This window comes from Drosophila obscura, unplaced genomic scaffold (assembly GCF_018151105.1).
Source record: "Drosophila obscura isolate BZ-5 IFL unplaced genomic scaffold, ASM1815110v1 contig_186, whole genome shotgun sequence".
Classification (NCBI taxonomy): Eukaryota; Metazoa; Arthropoda; class Insecta; order Diptera; family Drosophilidae; genus Drosophila; species Drosophila obscura.
The window spans coordinates 4,899,383-4,922,749 of record NW_024542774.1 but is presented as its reverse complement, the minus strand read 5'-3'; the positions used below and the strand labels follow the sequence as shown (position 1 = coordinate 4,922,749).

Here is a 23,367-nt window from a genome sequence, read left to right as displayed (position 1 = left end):
TTGGTTTAGCTAAAACTACGCGTAGATGTAACTGCACCACAGAACACTTTTATTTACAATTCTGGTGCAATAAGAACTATAATTTATGAACTTAAGCAAGTCGAAGTTCGGCCAAAAGCATTTCACAATGCGAGCCAACGCGGAGGATCCTAATGTCAATTTCAAAGTAAAACTTAACTATAGTTGTATACTATACGAGTAATACATAGTAAGTAATACATAATGAATATTAATTAACACAATAATACCTAGGCTTAAGACACCACACCACACAATTCATGTGCAAATCGATTTACTTTAGCCCAGCAAATGCCAGTTAGTCGCAACGATGTTTTCCATAAATGTCAGCCTCTGAGGCATATGCCTGGGTGCTAACATACATACTACACATCCACACACACACACACACACACATACATAGAACTCCCCTTCAATGAGCCACGCCCCAATGTATCACAATGCCTGAATTGGGTTACGCAAAACTGCGAAGCGTTGTATAAAAGCCAAACGAAGCAATTTTAAAAGCGTGATTTAGATATTTGTCACACAAAAAAATACATGATTCAAATGTGATTTTGCTATATACATAAAAACAAAAACAAAACGAGCAAAAAAAAATATATATACACAAATAAACTAAAATAAATTTAAATGTACTGTGTTAAATTTGACGGCTTGTGTTAGCGGTTTTAGGTTTTCGTTTGTGTAGCCAAATGTTTGAGAATGTAAGGTAGGCCGTTTAGGGTAGAGTACTACTAATACTTCTGTCAATGCCGCCAAAAAGCCTTGCTCCCTCTGTCTCGCTAATTCTGCATTTTAATTGAACTGTTGTTTAGAATTCATTCCACTGACTAAATGTATAAATGGAGTCCAAATAAAAGCCACCGCCTCTATTTCTAAATAAACTTAGAGAGAATTGTGAACAAATTGTGTCTATACATAGTGCATATACATATATACATACCTACAACTATTATTGCAACAACTACAACTATATATCTACTATATGTATGATGTATGTAACTAATAACGAACCTACGATAGGATATACAAAAGCAGGCCGGATATTCAACATAAGAATGTATTATTCAAGATGCTGCATACAGCAAATACGAGTACAGCATATACACAAATAATATACATACTAATATACATACCAACAGCATGAATACTATTGAACTATATACATACCTGTAGATATATACCATACATATATTACCGATATGCTAATCCTTTTGGACAACTTTTTCGATGTTGCTACTTCGAACGACGTACGTATCGTATCGTGTCGTATCGTGTCGTATTACGTTTAACCAAAGAACAATGGATAGCTAACCAAGTGTGTGAACAGAGTGGACATAGAGCAACAATTATAAGTAGTCGAATTGTAAATTTTGGTGCAACCTGGTCAAGTATAAAGCCAAATTCACAACGTATTTAGATCCGAAACAAACATTGTCAAAACAGCAGTTGCAAATCCATTTGAAATCGGTCAGACCAGTTATAGGATGTGTGTACCATCCCACAGCTATGCCGAAACATTTCCCATCTCGAACTGTCTTGATTTATGTAGCATGCTTCTGGACTCAATCCTTGCCTGCACACCTACTCGTATAATTTTTCAAAACTACCCACCAGCTGCTCTTCCAGCAAGACGTAAACCAAACTATACAAATCCCTTTCCAAGCAGATATTATTGTATATCTACCAATGAATGCCATCACTATGAGAGAATCTCTTCTAAACGCTGACTGCAGAATACCACCATGTTAAAATTAACTTAAAGTAAAAGTAAATACGGTAAGGGAGGCCCTCTCCACTCGATTATATTTTGAAGGGAATATTGAGCGAAAGTAGGCTAGGGCCGGCCGCCTGCCTCTGTAGTGCTCCTTCTGTGGTGGAGGCGGAGGCTCCCATCAGAAATATACTTAGAGTAAATTGAATAGCATATAAAGTATATTTTATTAGTAGCGAAATTGAACAGTAAATGTGACAGTAACACAGCGGCAACAGTAACGGTAACAGTAAATGGGTAAAGCAGTAAAGCAGTAAGGAGTAAATGTTACGAATTAAAAACATTAATAATAATTATTGTACTTAGCAGTAAGTGTCTATGAAGATCATGTAATCTAATACATAAAATGGCAATTAAACCAACAAAATGTTGTTAAGTTTTCCGCTTTAAGTGTCAAATTAGCCAAAGATTGTAATTATGATAAATGCTTAATGAATAATAAATGGGTGTTAACGTAAAAGGATACTTTAAAGGCGAAACCATTTGAACTGTTGGCGCATAATTTTAATTGTAAAGAAATTATTTAGTTATACAACTTTTGCTTTAAAGAGAGATTTTATTTATCTTTTAATAAACTAAACAATACGATAATAATAACAGAAGCCAAGGCACAAAGATAACTTTAAAAAAGAAGCAAAAACAAAAAACAAAAAAAGATAAAGAATCCAACCCAAAACCAAAGTCCAACAGGCAATTAAATAAATTTCTAAATGTATTTCAATGTGCAGTTGCTAACGGCAGAATTTACAAAGTCAGAAAAAGGTACTGCAGATCCATCTACAATACAAATTAACAGAGAAATGACAGAGAAGTGTTATGAAACTTTATGCAGACAAATATTGTAAAAGCAGCCAAAAGCTCTAATTCAAATGCGACAAAAATAAATAAAATAAAATAAAATACAATATTAAATTAAATTAAAAACGAGTACTTTTTATTTATGTTGGGTTCTGGAAAATGGTTAGTTTCTTTCCGTCTGCACTCGTAGTTCTCAGCCATTATCCCGATGGCTGCACTCCCTAGAGTAGCCTCTCCAACTGTAACCATCTCAGTTTATCTCCTGTTCAGGATCCGTGTGGTTGTAACTGCTGCCAGTGCGGCAAAAACTTTTTCATGCCAAGTGGTTCGGTCCCATCCCATCCACCCGGTTGTTTGCTGGTGACAACGGTGCGCTCTTCTGCGGTGCAAGCGGTGTCATTTACCCATTTCAAACTGTCCTGCTATGGCACATTTGAAATGCACAGACCACCGGGCAAACATGCAACTGCGAGGGCAGTCACTACAGTTATAGAATCCACCCTCAATAAATGGCATAGGCATCCCTAAATCTACAACTCTTCAAGCCCCTCGGTTGCGTGCCGTTTTTTATGGTGCGAAAAAATGCTATTCCATTTCGAATGTCAGAACAACAAGCGTAACAACAACAAAAATACTCAATTAATATTGTTCAGTGTCAAAGTATGGCACTTACCAGGGCACAGATTGCACAGACAATATTCTAGATGCTCGGAAAATGCAGAAATCTGCGCATTACGTGGTCAATGTTTAAGAGATTGCCTTTCGGACTTGCACTCTGGGCATACCGAGAGATTCTAATTGACTTTTCCGAAACTTTGGTTACTGATCAGCGAGCAGCAAATGTCTTCATTAGTTTAATTGCAAACATTATTATTGCCCGCCAGAAAGTTGCACTCGAATGCGCCGCTTGCCCTGGTAGCTCTAGACAGGAGGACCAGCCAAAAAGTTCATCCAGTTTGACTCATTTAGCGAACGATTCCCGTCTGGACGTGGTCCGTGCACGGAGCAAGCAATTGTTGCTTGGCCCAGACACAGAGAGAGCGAGAGATAATGAGGCAAAAGGCCAAAGCAAGCGAAAAGGCGTGAAGGCAACGTGAGGGTTTTTTTGTGTCTTGGTCTACTCTGTTTTTCGCGGCATAAAATGGCTAAATTATACAGAGGGAAAGAAATCTCCACCAGCTGCCAAAATGCCATGATGCCGGCTAAGTGGGCAAACTTTGGAGGGATGCTGCAATGCCTTAACTATTTTTCATTTAATTTAGTTAATAAAAATGTTCGCCCTTAACTAAGAGAAGAGTCAGACAGCTCCTAATGCCAAAGGAATGCTCGTACTACCTGAAACAAAGTTGACTGGGAAACGTGCCATATCCTTTCATCAAGAATTTACTTATTATATAATTTTTTAGCTAAAAAATTGAAGCGTCACATCCTGTCATTCACTGCGCGGTAGACAATTGAATTTTGTATAATTTTTAAACGACATATTGAAATTGTCAAGTTCCTGCATTGAGCACATCCGGAGAACTACGTATACGTAACGTGATTACTTATGTGCCTGGGGTACGGTGTTTGTTGCAACGAATATCACTATGAGCTTTCGCACTGCTGCGCACTTTCCTTGTACCACAACGTGGGAGTATTCCCTTGATGGTAAATCAGCTTTGCTATTTTTTCCTTCTCGTTATCCTTTCCCTTTCACCTTCCCAGGGGCAGGGGCAGAGCCAGAGCCCATTAAAGTATGCATCAAAGAATACGGAAATTGCCTTTTTCGGAGCTCTACCCAGCGGCAAGCACTCGGTGCACCGGTAGCTCATAAGTTGAATATTGAAAATTAGCTAAAGCTGAGATATTAATGTGCAAATTGCATTTTCCTCAGAGACGGATCGCATTGTCTGGATGGGGCTGGCCTCCCTCTGAGCTCCTTCGACGAAACTGTGATTCCCTTGGTCTAGCTGCTCCTTGGCATCAGTAAACGGGAATTTAAGCACAAAAATAATTACTTTTCATTAACATGGCCAGCCAGGACCCATTGCTTGCACCTGCTCTCTCACAGCCGTTGTCGGAGCCGAAAACTGGGCTTGCGGATGGTCAAGGGAACGGTGAAAAAACACGGACAACATAGCGGGTAAAGGGAGGTAAATTAGAAAATACATTTTTCAGCATTAAAAACTGTTCGACGTGCGGAGATTGCGGTAATTTCGCTTAACAGTTAGTTGCTCGGCACACGGACACAGATGCAGACACAACCTACACACGCTTCGACACATGCTGCGGTGGCAGTCAAACACACCTGCTGGTTGATGGGCGGGGCGTGGGCAGATATGGGATCTGGCACGGGGCACTCGGGAAGTAACCAACCATGGGGGCAGTACTAAATGTCGAAAGTGCAGCCCCAGCGTCGCACATGGGGCGTGGGGCACGACAGCAGCTGGCACTTGACATGAGCAACGGCAGAGAAACAACTCGAGGGCTTTCCACTACTCTCGCGTATTTCGCTTCCGCTTAGAAATGGCAAAAACACATTCCATCCCCACTCACATGCACAAGTAGATATCCTTACATGTATGTTCGTATAAATCCTTGAAAAATATTGTATCTAAAATGAACCGAAATGAGATACAGACGAAAAGAGCATGATACGTACAGACCCCAAAGTCAGAGAGCGCTGGGGGGTGGCAAATTTATTGCTTAATTTCAGATTGTGTCGACTTGACTGGCATCATAACGCAACCGTCACGTGAAGACTCATGCGATTGCTGGGGTCAACTATCAAACAATTAGCTTTTATTTGTATTGATGAATAGTGTATGATAATGATACTAATTAAATGTTGGGGGAGTATTTTAGACAACCAAATAATTGCTTTAAAAGGGATTTTGTTTACTACATGTTCAGGCTTGAATTATTTGTTTTCTATTCGGTTGAATGTATTTTATAAGCTAGCATAAGCCTATAATACCTACGCATACCGGCAGCGTACAGGGTACAAGACGCGTTAAGCTCAACAGTATGGCTAATGCATTTGAACGCTTTTGGCAAAAACATTAGGAAAGAAAAAATTTCACAAAGAATAGCCCAAATAAGGCAACACAATGTGACGGCCTTGCCTGTGAGTTTTGAAGTGCCAGGTCCCACACTCACATTGTTCTTCCGACCTAAGTGTAGCTCCAGGTGTCGGACAGCCGGCCGCGTTCCCACGCATTGGGTGCCTTACGAGAATACAATGGGGCATAATGCCAATCCGAACCAACTGCGGGGTAACTTAAGCCTTAAATTCTATTTTGACAAATCACTCGGCGAACAAAGCACAGAATATGATTCTGTCAATAAGGCATAAAAGGACGACTAAGAGGATGATCTCTTGGCTGCATCAATCATAAATATTTTAAGCCGCAAGCATTGGAGATGACTTTGTATCTCTGTGTGTGTGTGTGTGTGTGTGTGTGTGGTGTGTAGGGATCCAAAGTGGATATTCATGTGGGTGGGTGGGTTGTTGGCTTCGTGTATGCGTACCTAATTGCATTAGCCAGGCAGGCATGGGCATGTGGCCTCTTGGCCTCACCAAGACTGCTGGCTAGTGGCATTTTCATCAATTAAAGAGTTTTGCGGCAATTAAAAATTTAATGAGCGTTGCAATATGGCAACGGGTCAGCATCGTTTAGCAGCGAGACAGGCAAAAACGCCATTCAAAGGACGCTCCCAGTGCCTGCCTGTTTGTGTCGGCTTGATTGCATATAAGTGTTTTACAGAAAATATATACAGATACCTTTTAAAAAAAAAACAGGAATAAAGTACCAAAGTATGGGAACTTAATCTGTAAAATATGTGTGTGAGTGAGCATTCATACCTGTTATGTACCTTCTATTTTTTCAGTGTGCCCCAACAACGAGTTGACTCTGAAGACTTTAAGCCTCAGCTGTACAGGTTGCAGTCGTGTCGACCTCGATTTGGGGGCTCTGACATACATATTTACATTCATTTGGACAGAACAAAACGCCGTGCCGCAGTCGCAGGTTTTCCGATCGCATGACCCGCACCGATTTGTCCAATTATATAGCCCTTGTGGCATAAACCGCTAAATGCCAAATATGCCTGATTTGCACTTGAGATAAAATGGCGGTAGAGGTCTATGTGTTAATAATGAATATGTGCAGCTAGCAGGGCTGATTTAAAGCCAGGGGCGAAGCCAGTATACGCGGGCCCGGAAATCATGCAATTATCCCCTTCGATGAATAGATTTCCCTTTTCAATTGAGTACACAAATAAGACTATTTAACTATTTAACTATTTAACTTTAAAGCGATACAAGTGGGAATTTACTTACCCCGTGCCGTTCCTGTACAATTTGATAGCCATTACTGACATACAGAAACTCTAATTGTGTCTTGTTGATGAAGGTGAGCTTTACTCACGAATTTCCTGCATCGGGTGCGACGACTGAATGGGCCCCACACGTAAAGGGCGGTGCGTCCTTCAACTTGTCAGTAGCCCGTTGGCATTCGTTCCGCCAATATGGACAACCATGCAGCGGAGCTCATACTCAAGGAGCGGGTTTCCATTGGAGACCTGGTGCCACACAATGGGACTGAAGGCGGCAACGTGCAGTTGCTCAACACCACATTCGTTTTGGAGCTGCTATTCGAGATTACTCAATTGTATCACTTCAAGAACTTTATTTTCTACATTTCGGAGAGGCTGGATCTGAAGAACAAGGAGTCCCTGGACTTCTTTCACGACTTCTGGACGACCTTTCCCCTAGCTCCGAATTTATTCATAACCCGGGAGTACAATGCCGCCATTCCGATGGTGCAATTCATCAGCACTCCCTCGCTGGTGATGGTTTATACAACGGAACGTGACGACCCCATTATGGAACTGGCATCACAAAGTATGCGGGGAGCTCACTGGATAAAGACTATCTTCATACTGTATCCCACACTGGAGACCCGTGACTTTGAAGAGAGCTTCGACTCCTTTACACAGTTCTCAAACGACATCAAGGCCATCTACGACTGGGTGTGGAGCAAGCAGTTCATCAACACAGTGCTGATTACCATCAAGAACAATGTGTTCCTGCTGGATCCCTACCCCACTGGGTCAGTGGTGAATAAGACAGACTCGTGGCGAGCCGAGGACTTCTTCAAAAAACATAGCAAGAATATGAAGGGCTATGTGGTGAAAACCCCCATACTCTATGACCTGCCGCGTGCCTTCAAGTCCGACCGTCCCACCAATAGCTACGAGAATAACTTTGTTCACGGTACAAGCGGCAACTTGTTTCTGGGATTCCTCGAGTTTGTGAACGCCACGATCCTGGACACCAGCACGAACGTGTCCACAAGCTATCTAAACATAACGAATCTCCTGGAGCTGGTGGCTCAGGGCGTATACGAGACGCTAATACACTCGTTTACCGATATGCTCGGAAAGTACGTGGTCAGCTACAGCTACCCCATTGGCATCAACGACTGCTGCCTCATGGTGCCATTCCTCAATCAGTCCCCAGCGGACCAGTACATGCGGGAGGCGCTGCAGGACGACGTCTGGCTCTCGATAATTCTCTTCGTCTTCTACATAGCACTGGCCATCTGGTGTTGCTCGCCCCTGCGACCGCGCGACTTCAGTGCCGCTCTCCTCCAGTCCGTCTGCACCCTGACCTACATGGCGCCCACATACATCATCAAGACGCCGACGCTGCGGATGCGATACTTGTATCTGCTGCTCGCAATCATGGGAATTGTCACGTCCAATATGTACATCTCGAGGATGACGAGCTTCTTCACGACGGCTCCGCCGCAAAAGCAAATCCACACTGTTCAGGACATAGTCGAGGCGAATCTGAGGATCCTGATGATGGGTGTGGAGCACGATCGCATGGCCAAAACGCCTCGGCAGTATACGGCCAGCTTCTTTCAACAGGTTGACGTGGTGGATAAGCAGGTATTGGACATGCACCGGGAGCCATTCAACACGAGCTTCGGCTACACTGTGACCACCGATCGCTGGGAGTTCCTGGACATGCAGCAGCTGCACTTGCGGAAACCCATCTTCCGGCTCACGGAAATCTGCGAGGGTCCCTACTACCATGTCTACCCCATGCACCGCGACTCCCACCTGCGCTCGCCGATGAAGGAATTCATTATGGTGGCCCAGCAGGCGGGCCTAATGGACCACTGGCAGCGCGAGGCGTTCTGGGAAGCGGTGCACCTGCATCGCATAAAAATTCCCATTTTCGATGATGAACCGATCGCCTTGAGTCTGAGCTTCCTCTCGAGCATGCTGCGCACATGGTGCCTGGGCCTGGTGCTGGCCGGACTTGCTTTTGTTGTGGAGATCAAATGGTACCAGTATGTGGGCCTGAGGCGACGAGAAGCTTCATGAGAGTGTGAGGGAATATTGCGTATGCACAAGGGAACACAACAGTAAATAAACTGCACAAAAAATGTTGTCAATTCAAACAAAGTTTTCTATTGTTCAAAGCACTAGCAGAATGCCATTTAGTTGTGTTTAAATATCGAGCAATTAAGCAGTTCCATGGCGAACACAGCTGCAGCTATTGCGCTCATGGCCAGCAGATAAATGAAGGCAATGGCCAAGTGCTGCATTCCCGCCGCTATGTACTCCTGGTTGTCCTGGATGCGCTCCACGAGGCCTGCGTGCAGGGCAGCCGCAAAGCTGCTGCGGGCATAGAAGTAGAGCAGTCCCGAGGAGTGAATGCGGAAGGTGAAGTACTCTATGTCGCGCCACAGAGACGAGTCCATTTGCATGGGAAAGGCCAGGTGGTAGGAGCCAAAGCAGATGTTGCTCAGCTTGAAGCGCCGCTGCTTCAGGTGGTTCTGCTGCTCGTCGAGAAACTGCCAGTTATCCTCCGTGATGAAGTATGCAAAGGAGCTGTTGAACCCTGTCTGATGTTGCGCGAAGATGCCAACGTCCACCGGCCGCAGCAGCTTGCGGAACTCCTCCGGCAGCTCCTGGTTAATCTCCAGCAGGAACTGCATCTCGTAGTCAATGATCATGACTGGCAGCTGGGCCCGCACTATGTCGTCCATGTTGTTGATCTGGGCGTGGAATAGATTGACGGTGAGAATGCTGCCCAGAGTGGACGTGTAGTTCGCGGAAAGGAAGAATCCATGGAAGAAGACCGTGAAGAGCAGCAGAAAGCGCAGCAGGGACGGCCGCTGAAGCTGCCCTTCAGTGGGTACATTGATAATGTAGCAGAACGAGCTAAGCACTCCGGTATGGACCCCTGGAGCGGGCCCAAACATCTTAAGCCACGCCAGCTCAAGCAAGAGCAAAGCAAAGAACGATCCTATGACAAAGAACCAAACTGTCCAATCGAAGGGCTGTAAGGGGTACAAATATGTGGACACACTGTTGTATAGCGGCACCATTAGGCACCACCGCACCACCAGCAACGGATAGGTCTTCTCCAGCTCGTCGTCCGGCATGAACAGGGCATAGGCATGAGCGCAGAACTCCACCTGGCGATCCCGGACCAGCTGTAGGGCCTGTTTCATGTTGATCACCTTCCCGCCGAGGGCGTCGGGTGGCAGTAGCAGCTCCCTGAAGCTGCCGTTGATGAACTGGACAAAGGTCTCTATTATCCGATAGGTGCTGCCATCGTAGTGGCCGCGGGACTCGAACAGATGCGGCAAGTCCTGTCGCATAGGAGTCGGGAAACGAAATCCCTCCACATCCGAGCGGGCGCTCAAAATCCGCTTTGAGGCATCGGCAAAGAACTTCTTGATATCAGTGCGATTGACAAATTGCATAGATGGAAACTTCACGACGCCGTAGAGCTGATTGATTCCCTCCTCGGACTCGAAGTAGATCATCGAGTTGAAGAACTGCTGGTCGTAGGCAAATCGCAGGAGATCGTGCACCGGCTTCATGTCCCTAGCCACCTTCCCCAGTGGCATAATCAGCGAGAAGTAGAAGTGGCGACCCAGCAACACCTTGCTGAACACCTCCATTATGGGATCATCGACGCCCGTGGTGAACACAAAGCTTATGTGGTTCCTTTTGGCCGGCGATTGATTCATTCGCATCTCTGTGTTGTTGCTGACGACTGTCTGTGTGGCGGACGCTCCGAATGCCTCATCGATAAGGCGAATGAACTGATCAATCTCGTCCACGCTCTGCTTTTGACTGACAAACCACACGATTTCCTGGAACACAGCCAAGCGAGCAAAGGGACTCAATAGGTTGCACAAGTATCGCAGGTTCCAGCCATGTGTGGACTGCGCAGCGACCAGTGCCAGGATACCGACTCGTATCAGTAGAGATGACCGCATGACTTGACCAATGAAGCTCCACGGAATAATTGAACGGTACGCATTTCGATTTGTTACGCAGGTTAACCTCAGGCTCGATAAGAAACTCCAATGGGAGTACTTAGGCAATGGCTGCCCCATGGCAGCCATTAAAACCGTGTACAACGAGCACATAATATGCATTCTAATCGCATTCGAGCAGTGAATCACTCCTTCCTTACATATCAAAGAACCCCCTTGAGTATTCGATGTGTGTCTTGGCCTCTTGTTCTGACAAACAAAATGATTAATATCTATTTGATCAACATAAGTGATAAGCAAATTGTCAGCCATAGCATTCAAAGGGATCGTACTGGACCCGCCGCGCGTTCCGCCAGTGCACACATATCTCAATGCACCAAGCCACAAAGCTTACGGGGATGCCCACCACTAGCACCAGCCAGGCTGTGGTAAAGAACTGCAGATCCAGCGGCTCCACGGGGTAGGTGTCCAGAAAGATTTGGGCATAGCCGCCCCGCACGGCGTATCGAAAGGCCACATCCTCCCAGTAGTTCCAGAGACCAGCCTGCCAAGCGTACAGAATGAATCGATCCAGCTCCAAGGCAAAGCTCGCGTTCCTTCGCATGGGAATCGCGTTGAAGAGCCCGCCGAAGCACACACTGGACAAGCGGAAATAGGGCTGGATGAGGACGCGCTGTTGGCGGTTAAAGAACTTCCAGGTATCCTGGGTTACCACATAGGCATAGGAGCGCGAAGGACTCGCCAGCAGAGCCTGATAGTCCTGTCAGCTGCGCGAAGCGAGCTGTGGCTCCAGCGGGGAAGTGTCTACAATTGGGAGCGAGCGCAGCTCCTCCAGCAACGTCTCCGGCAGAATGATGGGCAGTCGTGAGAAAATCAGATCCGACCATGTGTCGATTGGACGGGTAAACACCGGCTTCATATCGAAAGCAGTCATGTGGCTGGAGTGGTAATTGGTGATAATGAAGCCGAGCATGAAGAGCATCGTGTAGAACAAATTCACGCGCAATGTGGCCTGGCTCAACCTTAGATTCATGTTCATGTTGGGGCTGAACATCAGGATGGCCATGGCCTGGAGCATGTTCCTGGTGAAAGAACGGGTCGCCTGCGCCGGTTCGCGCCAGTGCAAATACTTGAGCAGTAAGGCCACGTAGAATATGCCAAGAAACAGGGTGGTCCAGATGTATCTACCCAGGGGCCAGACCACGTACATCCACTTCGGCAGCTCCGGGTCCAGCGGCACCATCACACAGCTCATCATCATCTCCAACGGGTAGCTGTATCGCACTTCCTCCACAAACTGATCTTCATCCATGGGCCTGATGAGTACACCGTGCAGCGAAAGGTTGTATTGCCCATTGACAATATCCTCCTCCACCACAGACTTCTTGGGCAAGCTCTCCATATCGTCCAGCAGCAGTCGATAGCGAAACGCCTCGGCAAAGTGCATTGCCATCTCCATGTAGGGCCCACAAAACAGCTGCTCCGACGAGTCGCTTTCATTGTAAACGAACGCGTGAGGTATGTCGAAGCTGTATGGCGACAGGATATTGCCAGTAGCCTGGTCCGTATCCATCAGCATTTTGCTGCCGACTATACAGTTTGTCGTGCAACAGACCATATTTATAGCTAATGGTGTAAGTTAGCAACGACCATAGCCTGAGATAGCAAAAAACGTGTCCATGCAGTCGACAGACATACTGGTAGTGGCTCTAAAATTTGCTATCTGTGAGCTGAGGGGCTGGAAAGACTCCTAATCCTAAGTTCATCAGTGATTGCTGAATGTCACAGAGTTTAATGGCACGTTTTTTGTGTCATATCGATGTTTAAATAGAGTACGAATATGTATGTAAAAACGCCATAACGCTATGACATGACCGAACTGAATACTGTGAAGCTATATGCCAATTTTCACCAATGTGTGTAGTTAAAAGCACAGTCGAGACTTTGTTATGTGGTCGTCCGGTCCAGAGCCCAAACATCCGACCCTTTGCGCACTTATTGGAGCGCGAGTGCTTTCCCACTCATATTTAATAAAAAAGCGGTCAGCTTTTTTCACATTTGAAAGAGCAGTTCATGAAAAATACGTGCAAAAAATCCCCTGTGTATTCTGTCTTTGTCTGGGCAATTTTCAGTTTCCATGTAAATACTTTTCCATTTTTTGCGTTTTTTTTTTTTGCGGTAGAAAACCGAAATCACGAGCTCAGCCTTTATTCATCTATCCCACCCAACCCCCTCCCTTTCATGAGAAAAAACTCGCGTTTTCAAATAGCTTAAAAATAAACACAAAAAATAAAAAGTCCCATTGAAATAATATTGTGCTTATGGTTAATTACAAAATCGTTAAATGCTAAATTCTATGAAACTGGATTGTTCAAGTTTCGGTTGGAGAGATTCGGTTATTGCCAATCCAAACTTGGCAATGGGGATGTCGAATGAGGGAAAGTTCAGAGAGTTGATGGGGATATGGATATGTACTGCACGCAAGCTTACTTTGCATTTATTAATTGGACCATGCAAAAAAGGACTGCCGGGGAGTTCAACAAGTATTGATTGAAACTGAAGCGTTTATATAAAAAAATCGTATTTATGATTATCACTTAAACATAAGGAGAACATAAGATTTTCCCCATAAGCGTTTACATATGTACTACATACATATGTTATCGGCTAGGGGTAGCAATTTTTGATAAGCGCCGCTTTGGAAATACTAGTTTTATTTATATTTATATATGTATCAAATAACCTGGAGGGAAAGCCATCAACACACACATCAACAACATTAAACCCCCATTAATAAACCTAGTAATTTTTTGCTTTGTTTTGAAGAAATAATATTTTTGTTCTGGGACCACAATAAATATGGATGCGTTAATTGAAATTTCACTTGCACATGTCCCTACGGATTAAAGCCGCCATATTTGCATAGATACATAAATATGAATAAAGAACACAGACTAGACTGCCTAGGTTAGCTGATGATGGATCAGAGATATGTACATATGTACATGTACATATCTATACATCTGTACACAAAATATGCAGGGTGAAATCCAATAAATTCATTATTTCAGTTTCGGGTGCTCTAAAAGTTATTCATTGTTATTTTTAGAACTTTTTACTTTCGGAAACCCAGTCTCCTGTCTGCCTTTCATGCACTGAGTTCGATTCTGTTCTCCGAGAACCCACTGACAGCAGCAGCAACAATAACAGCAACGAAACAGAGCTGAGAGCAAAACGATTTTAAATGCTTAGCTAAGCAACGGTACCGGTCCCACCCATTTCTACCCCACCCCACCTACCTACCTTGCCTTGGCGGCAAACCATTGCAAACGCAAATTAATTTATGATCCAAAAGCTTGTCTATCGGTCTTTCGGCCTTGTGTCGGCCTCTGGCTCTGTCTTTGTGGTCAGGTTGGTGGGGTTTGGTTGGACTTTCACTGGTTGCTATTGCTCTTGTGATTGGTGTTTTAAGAGGAGTAGTTGCTCCACAAACATTTTGGAGAGAAAGAACTGCAAGTAAGTGGTGGCCGCCGCTCTATATTGCTCTTGTGCGCTACTTGCAACGCTAGTTTCAAGTGTCTTCGTAGCCGTGATCGTCTAGTGGTTAGGACCCCACGTTGTGGCCGTGGTAACCCAGGTTCGAATCCTGGTCACGGCAATGCTGCAATTACGCATTGTCACGGAGGAGGCATATTTTTTTTTATTTTTATTTTATTTGTATTAATACATAAATATAGTTTGTCAATCGCTCACTTGTTTTCCATTTAGCTGTTATGCGTTTTGTTTGCTATATTAGTAGCGACCAAGGAATGTAACACCTGTGCCTTGGCTGCTTTTAGTCCTTTGTTGCGGCAATTCCCCGTGGCTTGCCACTCCAACGGCGGCTGGCATTGACTGGAATTTTAATTTAATTGTGAGCAATTGACAGAAATACACAAAATCTACTTCGGAGTGTCGACCAAACGATATTAAGACGCCAGCAGCTGGTGTTGACATAAAAACGCAATAAAAAATACGTCCCCAAAACGAAACGAAACGAGTAAGATCGCATAGTCAATGGAAAGTCGAAGCTCGAATGCCCTTTTGTAGGGAATGCCCTACAATATTTAAGGTAACTACAAAATATGTATACTTAATATTCACTTCTGACTTTACCAGAGTTGGCTGTGAATATTTTAATGATAACTCGCGATTGTCCACAGCTCTTGGAATAAAAGGGTATCGTCGGAAAAATCACTCAAAATCAATTGAATGTGGCTGCGGTGTTTGGCTGTGGCAATGAGGAAAATCAACGTGAAAATATCGACGACAATGCGTTTTGTTGGCTCTGTGCAGCCACAGCTTATTGGATTTTGGCCGTGAGAAGCTGTTGACAACATTTGATAGTCAATATTGGAGCAGGGGGCTACGGCTTCCGACAGCGACAGTTAGGATGAGGGCGCATTGATTAAACACAGAGACATAAGCCTCTATAATTGTCCGCAAGTCCTGCGGTTGAAAGCCTTGTCCTTCCATCGCACGCCCTATTGAAATTCAACATTTGCGTAAATAAATCGCACATGGGACACAATTATGTATATTATTTACAAAATACAACATACAAGAGTACAATGGCCATTTCCAGGCCGTTTCATTGAAAATAAAGTAAAAATAAAAATATTAACCGCAAAAGCGTTGCTCCCATCTGCCAGTTTGCCCCTTGGCTCCAGCCTTATTTTGGATGTGGCTGTGTGTGCAGTCGCCTGAATTTATGCATTTATAGTCGTTCATCTGTGGATGTGTGCACGACGTACATACATATGTATGCATATTGAATGGATAAAAGGGATTTGCGATTATTTCGTCCTGGTTCTGGCCCGGGTACTCGCTTGACTGTGCGTGGGACCGCCGTCTACCACCCCAATGGGAAGAGCAACACGCCGGAAGCATTTTTGTTGTGCCATTTCCATTGTTATACATTTTCGTTTTACACATTCGCAGCAATAACAGACACAACCAACCCCATTCCATTTGTATATTTCATAAACAAGAGCAGATAGGCTTTCAGACGATGTTTCCCCAAATAATTGGCACTTTACAATAACTTTAGTTTGGCAAGGCTTCGCAAACATCATTGCTTACCTTACCATAACATGCCCACTCACAAAATACAATTCTAATGCAATTAGAATCAAACCGACAATTGAATGCAGCGGTCGTTAGCAAAGATGCGAACCTTTGGCTTTTAGCGAAACTCGAAACCAATATATGTATATCGATAACTTTCACAGTGGGGCAAGAATGCCAAAAAAAACCACTCTACATTCCAATATTTCTCGGCTTATTGATTTAAATATGATTATATGTATGCCATTTTACTTTCTGTATCCAAAAAATATTCCCACTCTATTCTTCGAGTAGCGCAAACCTTTTATAGATGTAGACAACGACGCTGCGACAACTGACAACGGGAAATGGTCACTTAAGTTAATTGGTTAAAATATCAAAGACAGTGAAAGAAGAAAAGTTACACATAATCCGTTTACTCATTCCACAATTTGAATACATCTGGTTAGCTACAAATTAAATATGTAATTCATAAAATGGCTACGTATGCTAGTACACGATTCAGTGACAAGTAGTTTCAATTATTAGTGCAATTGTACGTGTCCTCGAGGCGGTGGCAGCGACGTCGTTTTGTGGAACGACCACAAGTTGATAACGGTGGCGGGCACCCAATAAATTAAAATAAACTAAAAACTATATAATAAACAAACATTAGCACGTGCACGCAGAAATGAGATTGATGGCTGGGAGCAGTGACTACTGCGACTTCTTGGACTCCAGAGGAGACGTTGTCTTCTTGGCAGGTTCCGGCAACCGCTCCATAGCCTGCTTGTATAGCTGGTTCAGTCCAAATGTGGCACGTACATTGTCGCTGGAGAAGAAGAACTTCTGCAGCTTGCCCTTGTTATCCACGCAGGGCCGACGGTCCACTTCTTTGCCCTGCTGGAACAACACAACTGTGGGCAACTGGCGGGAGAAGCTGCTGTCCGAAATGCGATACTTCTGCGCCACATCCGGAAAACGGCCGATGTCAATTTTTCCAAATCGAAGATGCTCAGCGTTATACTCGTGGGAGAGTTCGGCAAACACGGGCGCGAAGTGGACACAGCTCGGATTCCAAACGGTGTAGAAGCAAATCAACCAACTGGTGCGCTTGTCCCGCACCAGCTCCTCCTCAAACACCTGGGAATTGCGGAAGTAGGTTATGTGCTCGGGCCCCCGGTACGACGGCTCCGGCAGAACCATGCCCACCAGCACGCACATCAGAAGGAAGCCCAGGCCAAAGCGAAAGTCGGCGTAGCCCCAGAGTATGGCATTGGCCACCTTTGTGTAGAGGAACGACGACGACAGATAGTTAATCATGGTGACGCTGCCGGTTTTGCGCGACCTTATCATAACGACGATAAGTAAAAAGAATAGTATTTCTGCCTCGCGGCTGTCGAGATCGCAGACATCGTCCTCTTCTCCAAGGTTGAAGATGCGGGTGCATATAAACTTTGTCTTCTTGGCCAGCAAATACGAAAGGGCCATCAATATATTCACCCAGTAGTAGGGCATTGCGAGAGTTGCCATCTGCTTTTTCCACGTCATGGTTTAGTCTGTGCTTGCCTTGGCCGATGTAGGTTATGGTTTTAATTAACAATTTCCCGTGTTTTTCTTTTTTCTCAATTTCAGCAGAGTGTTGTTAATTTTAGCAATTTTAGTGATACCCTTCAGAAATATACCGAAAAACACCTCATGTTACAAAAGTACTGTAAATATACCGAGAAAAACCGTACTTGGCCCACTGATATGGCGCCAAGCAGTTGTCGATAACTTGACAATTCAAATCAAATGTTCAGCTGTTATTCTGCTTGAAATTGTTACGTCAGATTTTTGCAAATGTCATTGACGGCGTGTTGAACTTTGCTGAGAAGGTCCCTCTCTCTCAGAGAATCAAAGATGATTGGGTATATTCATTATCAGAACACACGCCAGCCGAATTCAAAAGTAAAAATTTTAATCAGTATAACTGACTGGCTCTACGAGATCATAGACAGACGCTCTTGGCTGCATACACTCTCATTATCAGTTAAATATGTTTATTTTTCGGGCCTCCTTTTTTTGTTTTTTTGTCTAAAAATACCAAAAAGCGTGTTTGAAATGATTGCATGAATTAGGAACACACATTACAGAGTATCGCTTGAGCTATCTGCATCTTGACTTGCTGGGAACATTGTGCAAAGATTAACTTTAATAGTAAACACATTGCGCGTCACTCAATTAAATGATTTGTATGTATGATTGTATTCTTGTGGTCGCGGGGTCATGGAGATCGGATCACCCACCTACATACTATGTGCCCATACACTGGTTTTACTGGTCGTCATTCTATATTATTGTTTACTGATTATCTATACATTTTCGAGTTTATTAAAAAGACTTGGTAAAACCCTGCGAATACCCGCATACCCCCCTAAAAAGTCTGTAAAATATTATTTCAGAACAAATTACATATGAAAGGTGCACACGCACCGAGTAGAGGAGGTTTTATAATATATGGATTCTTATTGTCAACAATATAATTATTTTACTACAAATATAAATAAACAACCTGTACTTAGGTCAGTTTTTAATACTATCAGAATCATCCCAGACAAATACATAAATAGTATATGTATTTACGTATGGTATACATATATTTGAATGTGACTTAAACCGGTTTTAACTGCCTTATAATTGAGCTTTCGAACCATACATTAATGTATCTTCAAGGTCAGCTAAATTAACTAATCCTTGCTTCTTCTTAGATCGGCCCTGGATTCGCATAAAAACCGTTATCCGATTAACGAAATATCTGAAATATCTGATGCCGAATCAGGGCCTCTTTCTTTGTGACACATGTATTCGCTGATGCCTCGAAACATGCCTGGGAGCCTCAATACTAGTAGTCAAAACAAAACGAAAACAAGAGCAAATGCAGCTGATAATGTTCCAAAAACAAAATGGCGATCGATCGCCTGCCGGTGCTATCAAAGCAACGTGATCTCCCGTCTCTCTAACGGGTCCACATTTCGCTTATCGCCACAGAAGCCTCGGCTCCGATTGAGAAGGTCTGAACACGCGGTCTATAAATTGCAATGGATTCGAAGCGGCAAACTCAGTTCAGTTCTGAACCTTGTGCAGTGCGTGAGCTAATGAAAATTTTCGTTGATTATCGAGAAAAACCAATTAAACATTTTTGGCATTAAATGCCCTGTGGACTGAAACCAGTTGTGCTAATAAATTGAATTTAATTGGCTTAAGAAAGCAAATTTATATTCATTAAAAAAAACTCTTGGAAATATTTCGGCAAAGCGAAATATTCCCGTTTACCCAATTCGCCGCGGAATTTGATTTTTGTCTTTGAATGCTGCTGCAGCAGACCGAAAATTCCAACAAATTCAATCAGCACTTCGCAGAGTGCTGGAATCAGTTAAGCACCCAGAGAAGATCCGACATATTATCCGTTCTCAACACCATATCTTTCAGCGGTTAGTAGCCCCTAGGACACCCAGAACTCCTTTTCTCAATGCATCTGAACACGTATTTCGTATCCCCACAGCTGCTAAGATGGCCATGCCTCAGGGTGCTTTTGCCGCTTGCAAGATTCGCCAGCAATTCAACGAACGCGACATGATCGTCGCCCGCATGAGATCTGGGACAGATAAGAATTCAGTTGACAACAACTCATTTCGTAAGTACAAGGCCAATGGGCATTTAACTCTCTCTGACTGACGGCTCCCTGCTTCCAGAACGGGAATACTCTCCTGTCAAGTATAACGACAAGCTAATGAACTCCATTTGGGGCCTGTACAACCGTTACTCGCCGCACAACGTCAAGAAGAACGAGTACGCCCCCACCAAGTAGCACCCTATCTAAGGCGCAGCAGCTTTGCTTATAAGGAAGCTGCTGTGCCGTGTCGTTGTCCATACCCCTTCTAGGGCATGGGCCGACCAAATTATATATACTCAACTATATATACACACATACTTATATAACCCACCCCCCCTTAACCAGCGCATGAAAAATGAACAAAAAAAAAAGAGGTAATCCTTGGTAACAAATTTGAATTTAATTAATCACATCTACTTTGATGCTGTAATATATAAATTACAATAAATACTTATGATGAAAAAAGAGCAAAGCATAAAAGCGGTTTTCAATTTAAATAGCACGACTCGTAAGTCGGCACCATATACTTGATATTGATGAAGGCATCCTCGCCGCCATGGAGTTCCAGCACCTGGAGCGTCTCATCGATCAGATCGCCAAGGTTGAGATTGTTCTTTTGGGCATAGTCGATCTCGTCGCCACAGTTTACTGCAGGGAAATTGTAAAAGCTTTAAATATTAAGCACACACCGTAAGGGAAGAGCATCAGAATCAGAGGCACTTACAGTTTTTCACTTTGAAAGCGTTAAACATTGGCAGCAATTGTCTGTAGAAGGGCACCAGTGCCGGACCCACCTGATCCGAGGACATCACCAGTTGTTGTATTATCTTCAGTGTCGTGCACATTACCTCCAAATTTCGTGTGCTCAATGCGTCTAAAATGGTGATGAAAAGAACAGAGCAGAAGGAGAAGGTTCGGTGAACGACTGAGGTGCAAATCAAACGGAAAAAGTTCGAGGCATTTGCGTGCCAGGCAAATCCAGTTTTCCGTCGCGCCAGGTACTCACTCTTCAGGGGCAATATTAATTGCGGTATTACGGTGTGTATTTTCTCTCCGCCCGCAAGCAGTAGATCCGTCACTCCCTGGCGGGCATAGGTCTTGTACGGATGCTTCGTCTCGGCCAAACCATCGAAAAAGAGCGGCAGATAAAGACTGTAGTCCAGCTTGTCAATGTCCACCTAAGGGGTTATTTACCAGAACATCGTTTAGTTTTGAATTGATTCGAAGTGGATAGATGGAAAAGGGTTCAAGCCTTCAAGCCGAAGTTCGGCAGTTCCCTGGGCAAGTGTAAATGTGCACGCTATGCCTATTACGGTTTTTTGTTTTCTGATTTCTATTAAGATGACGTTTCTTTGTTTACTTTACAAATGGAAATTTTTTTAAATAAATTGCAAAATGGAAATATACCTTGTCTAATCTTAACGTATATATGTACATACATATATGTAGCATCATTTTTATTTTTTCAACGTAAATATATCTGTACCGCTGTAAGTATGTCTTTTTGGCATGGAGACTAGCCCTGAAATTAAATTTTTGATGAAGACTTTTGGGGGATGGGGAGTGGAGTGCTATCAATTCCCATTATAGCTGCGTGAACTCCTTTGTTTTGACCTTCAACCCAAATGACGCAAATAATATAATGCCAATCACACATCACTCATATGCACTGAGCCGCCGTCACGGAGGCATTTTGGCCTGGATAAACAAACGCACCACTTAGAAGCGAATCCATGTTATATCTCTAACCCAAAAGACACCCAAGGCCTGTGACATTGAAACAACAAGAAAGGGTCACGTCACACACATGAAATGTGGATCCTCCACCTACAACTACACCTACATATGTACATAATATATACACACTAGCATTTTCTGCCGGGCTGACTGATTGACACTTGGACGGCGCGACGTTTTGAATGTCAGCAGTCTGAATCCGGCCGGAATCGTTCGCTCCTTCCCGGCCGTCGTCTGTACGACTGTTCTACTGACTCCGGAAATAGACAATGGCATATTATTTGCACACTGCTGTTCTTAGCTGCAGTTTTAGCTTACACTTGAAATACTCGTAATTGGACACGCAAATATACGGAATTAAGGCGAAACCAAAATACGGGCTAGGTCACTGAGTTACATGCAATTTGATGGTTAGAAAACAAATAAGAGTATCCCTCCCAGCTTCAGTGTTTCCATATTTAGATGCAACCAAATTCCCTTATATATTATATCGTACTCGTTTATGTACTCACCGTCCATCCAATCTTATCGCCACCACAGAGATACTCCATTTTGATGGGTAAGTCACCACGATCGAAGTACATTCGAAACAGAGTGCCTCGCCCAGAGTCGGTACCGGGCAGGCAGGCATTGAAGCCCATTCCCAGATTGAATGTGGAAATGGATTTTTGCTGCTTTTTCAGGCCTAAACAACAATAAGGTGTCATTAGGAAAACAAACAACAAATAAGCAACGGATGGTGTAGACTCCAGACGACAGGACTACGCACATTTCGGATTTGGGGCCCGCCCCCTGGCACTTGCCGTTTTCGCGGCGGTTTCGTGTATGGGCCCGTTGATGACAACGGTATTTTTCTGCTGCGACTGTATGGAAAACGGCGGCACATAACGGGGTCGCACCGCTGCCCCGTGGATGCCACTAAGTGGACGTAATTGCGGTGGATTAGCCGACTTGGAGCGATGCTTCAGCGATATGGAGGTGGCATGGTAGTCGTGCGACGGTCGCGTTCCGCAGGCGTGGGCAGTAGATATGCGTGCCGTTTGAGCCATTTGCCGTAGAACTTCGCCCGCGTAGTGAGAACAACAAACTGAGCGAAGGAATTTTCTAGCCACCAGTAGGTGGCGGCTCCTGGTCTTTTGTGTTGCTGTTGGGTGTCGTTTCTATGGAGCGCGTTGCTAGGGTACCCCAAAAGGCATACCGACTGATAAGGAAATGCCAATGTATCATATAATGCTGCCCACTGTAGTCTCGTCACTTCTCTTGCAGCAACAATGCAGCGCTATAGTGCTGTATGGCATATCAATGCAAAACCTTAGCCCAGAGGACGCCTATTACTTTTATATGTGTGGTTTCATTTTATATTATTTTTTATACGATACCAGTAATCTCTTCATACAGATGTACGCTTCAGGTCAGTGAACCTGGATGTAGCCGGGCATGAGTTGAATCAGAATTTCCTGAAATATTTAGTACTTATTTTCAATAAACATCCAATAAATATGTATACATACTTTATTAGGTTAGGTTAATACATACATACTTATGTATGTATATATGTATATATTTCACTAATTTATTAAATTTCAAAATATTGATTGATTCATTTAGTGGATAAAATAATATTTTAAGTGCTGAATGTCCTAGCTAGCTAGGAATATTAAACGGAATATCAAAATCAAGGAAAGCAATTTCCGAACAAAAAGAACGTAGAACACTGTCGACCAGGGATATTCAAAACTTCCCACGAAAATTATAAACCTGAAGAATTTAAGCGCAGTTAAAGTAAATGACAGTGGTAAGTAAAGAGAATCTACAAGGAACATGTACAAACAATATTATTTTCCGCGGTGCTCAACTTTTTAAATAGAGGGGTGTTAAGTGGGTTAAGTTCAAATTGACCGCCAAACTCAATTTAGCGCACCAAAAATACTGACATTTTTCGCTCTCAATTCGTGGAGAGTTTGCAAAATTTGCTCTCAATTCGTGGAGAGTTTGCAAAATTT

General features: G+C 43.8%; 6 protein-coding genes and 1 non-coding gene across 7 annotated transcripts; 3 read left to right on the top strand and 4 right to left on the bottom strand.

Moving 5' to 3' along the window:
* The first annotated feature begins 7,105 nt into the window (after positions 1 to 7,105).
* Positions 7,106 to 8,974, top strand: LOC111076405. The gene has a single exon (XM_022370208.2). It carries the CDS (start codon positions 7,106 to 7,108, stop codon positions 8,972 to 8,974), a length of 1,869 nt encoding a protein of 622 aa, XP_022225900.2.
* Positions 8,975 to 9,090: 116 nt separating this feature from the next.
* Positions 9,091 to 10,887, bottom strand: LOC111076404. The gene has a single exon (XM_041593172.1). It carries the CDS (start codon positions 10,885 to 10,887, stop codon positions 9,091 to 9,093), a length of 1,797 nt encoding a protein of 598 aa, XP_041449106.1.
* A 295-nt stretch (positions 10,888 to 11,182) lies between these two features.
* Positions 11,183 to 12,546, bottom strand: LOC111076403. The gene is made up of 2 exons (XM_022370205.2): positions 11,696 to 12,546; positions 11,183 to 11,647 (listed from the first exon to the last, which is right to left on the bottom strand). The coding sequence occupies exons 1-2, from the start codon at positions 12,503 to 12,505 to the stop codon at positions 11,192 to 11,194; spliced, it is 1,266 nt and encodes a 421-aa protein (XP_022225897.2). The 5' UTR covers positions 12,506 to 12,546; the 3' UTR covers positions 11,183 to 11,191.
* A 1,927-nt stretch (positions 12,547 to 14,473) lies between these two features.
* Trnah-gug lies at positions 14,474 to 14,545 on the top strand. Its single transcript has one exon. It is a non-coding gene; the product is annotated as a tRNA-His (tRNA).
* A 1,848-nt stretch (positions 14,546 to 16,393) lies between these two features.
* LOC111076389 (thioredoxin-related transmembrane protein 2 homolog) lies at positions 16,394 to 17,652 on the bottom strand. Its single transcript, XM_022370190.2, has one exon. It carries the CDS (start codon positions 17,521 to 17,523, stop codon positions 16,690 to 16,692), a length of 834 nt encoding a protein of 277 aa, XP_022225882.2. The 5' UTR covers positions 17,524 to 17,652; the 3' UTR covers positions 16,394 to 16,689.
* A 1,427-nt stretch (positions 17,653 to 19,079) lies between these two features.
* LOC111076380 lies at positions 19,080 to 20,094 on the top strand. Its single transcript, XM_022370174.2, has 3 exons — positions 19,080 to 19,445; positions 19,517 to 19,648; positions 19,707 to 20,094. Exons 1-3 carry the CDS (start codon positions 19,322 to 19,324, stop codon positions 19,820 to 19,822), a joined length of 372 nt encoding a protein of 123 aa, XP_022225866.1. The 5' UTR covers positions 19,080 to 19,321; the 3' UTR covers positions 19,823 to 20,094.
* On the bottom strand, positions 19,713 to 22,577 carry LOC111076379 (parkin coregulated gene protein homolog). The gene is made up of 5 exons (XM_022370173.2): positions 22,134 to 22,577; positions 21,877 to 22,049; positions 20,634 to 20,805; positions 20,352 to 20,501; positions 19,713 to 20,275 (listed from the first exon to the last, which is right to left on the bottom strand). Exons 1-5 carry the CDS (start codon positions 22,411 to 22,413, stop codon positions 20,115 to 20,117), a joined length of 936 nt encoding a protein of 311 aa, XP_022225865.1. The 5' UTR covers positions 22,414 to 22,577; the 3' UTR covers positions 19,713 to 20,114.
* Between the last annotated feature and the right edge of the window lie 790 nt (positions 22,578 to 23,367).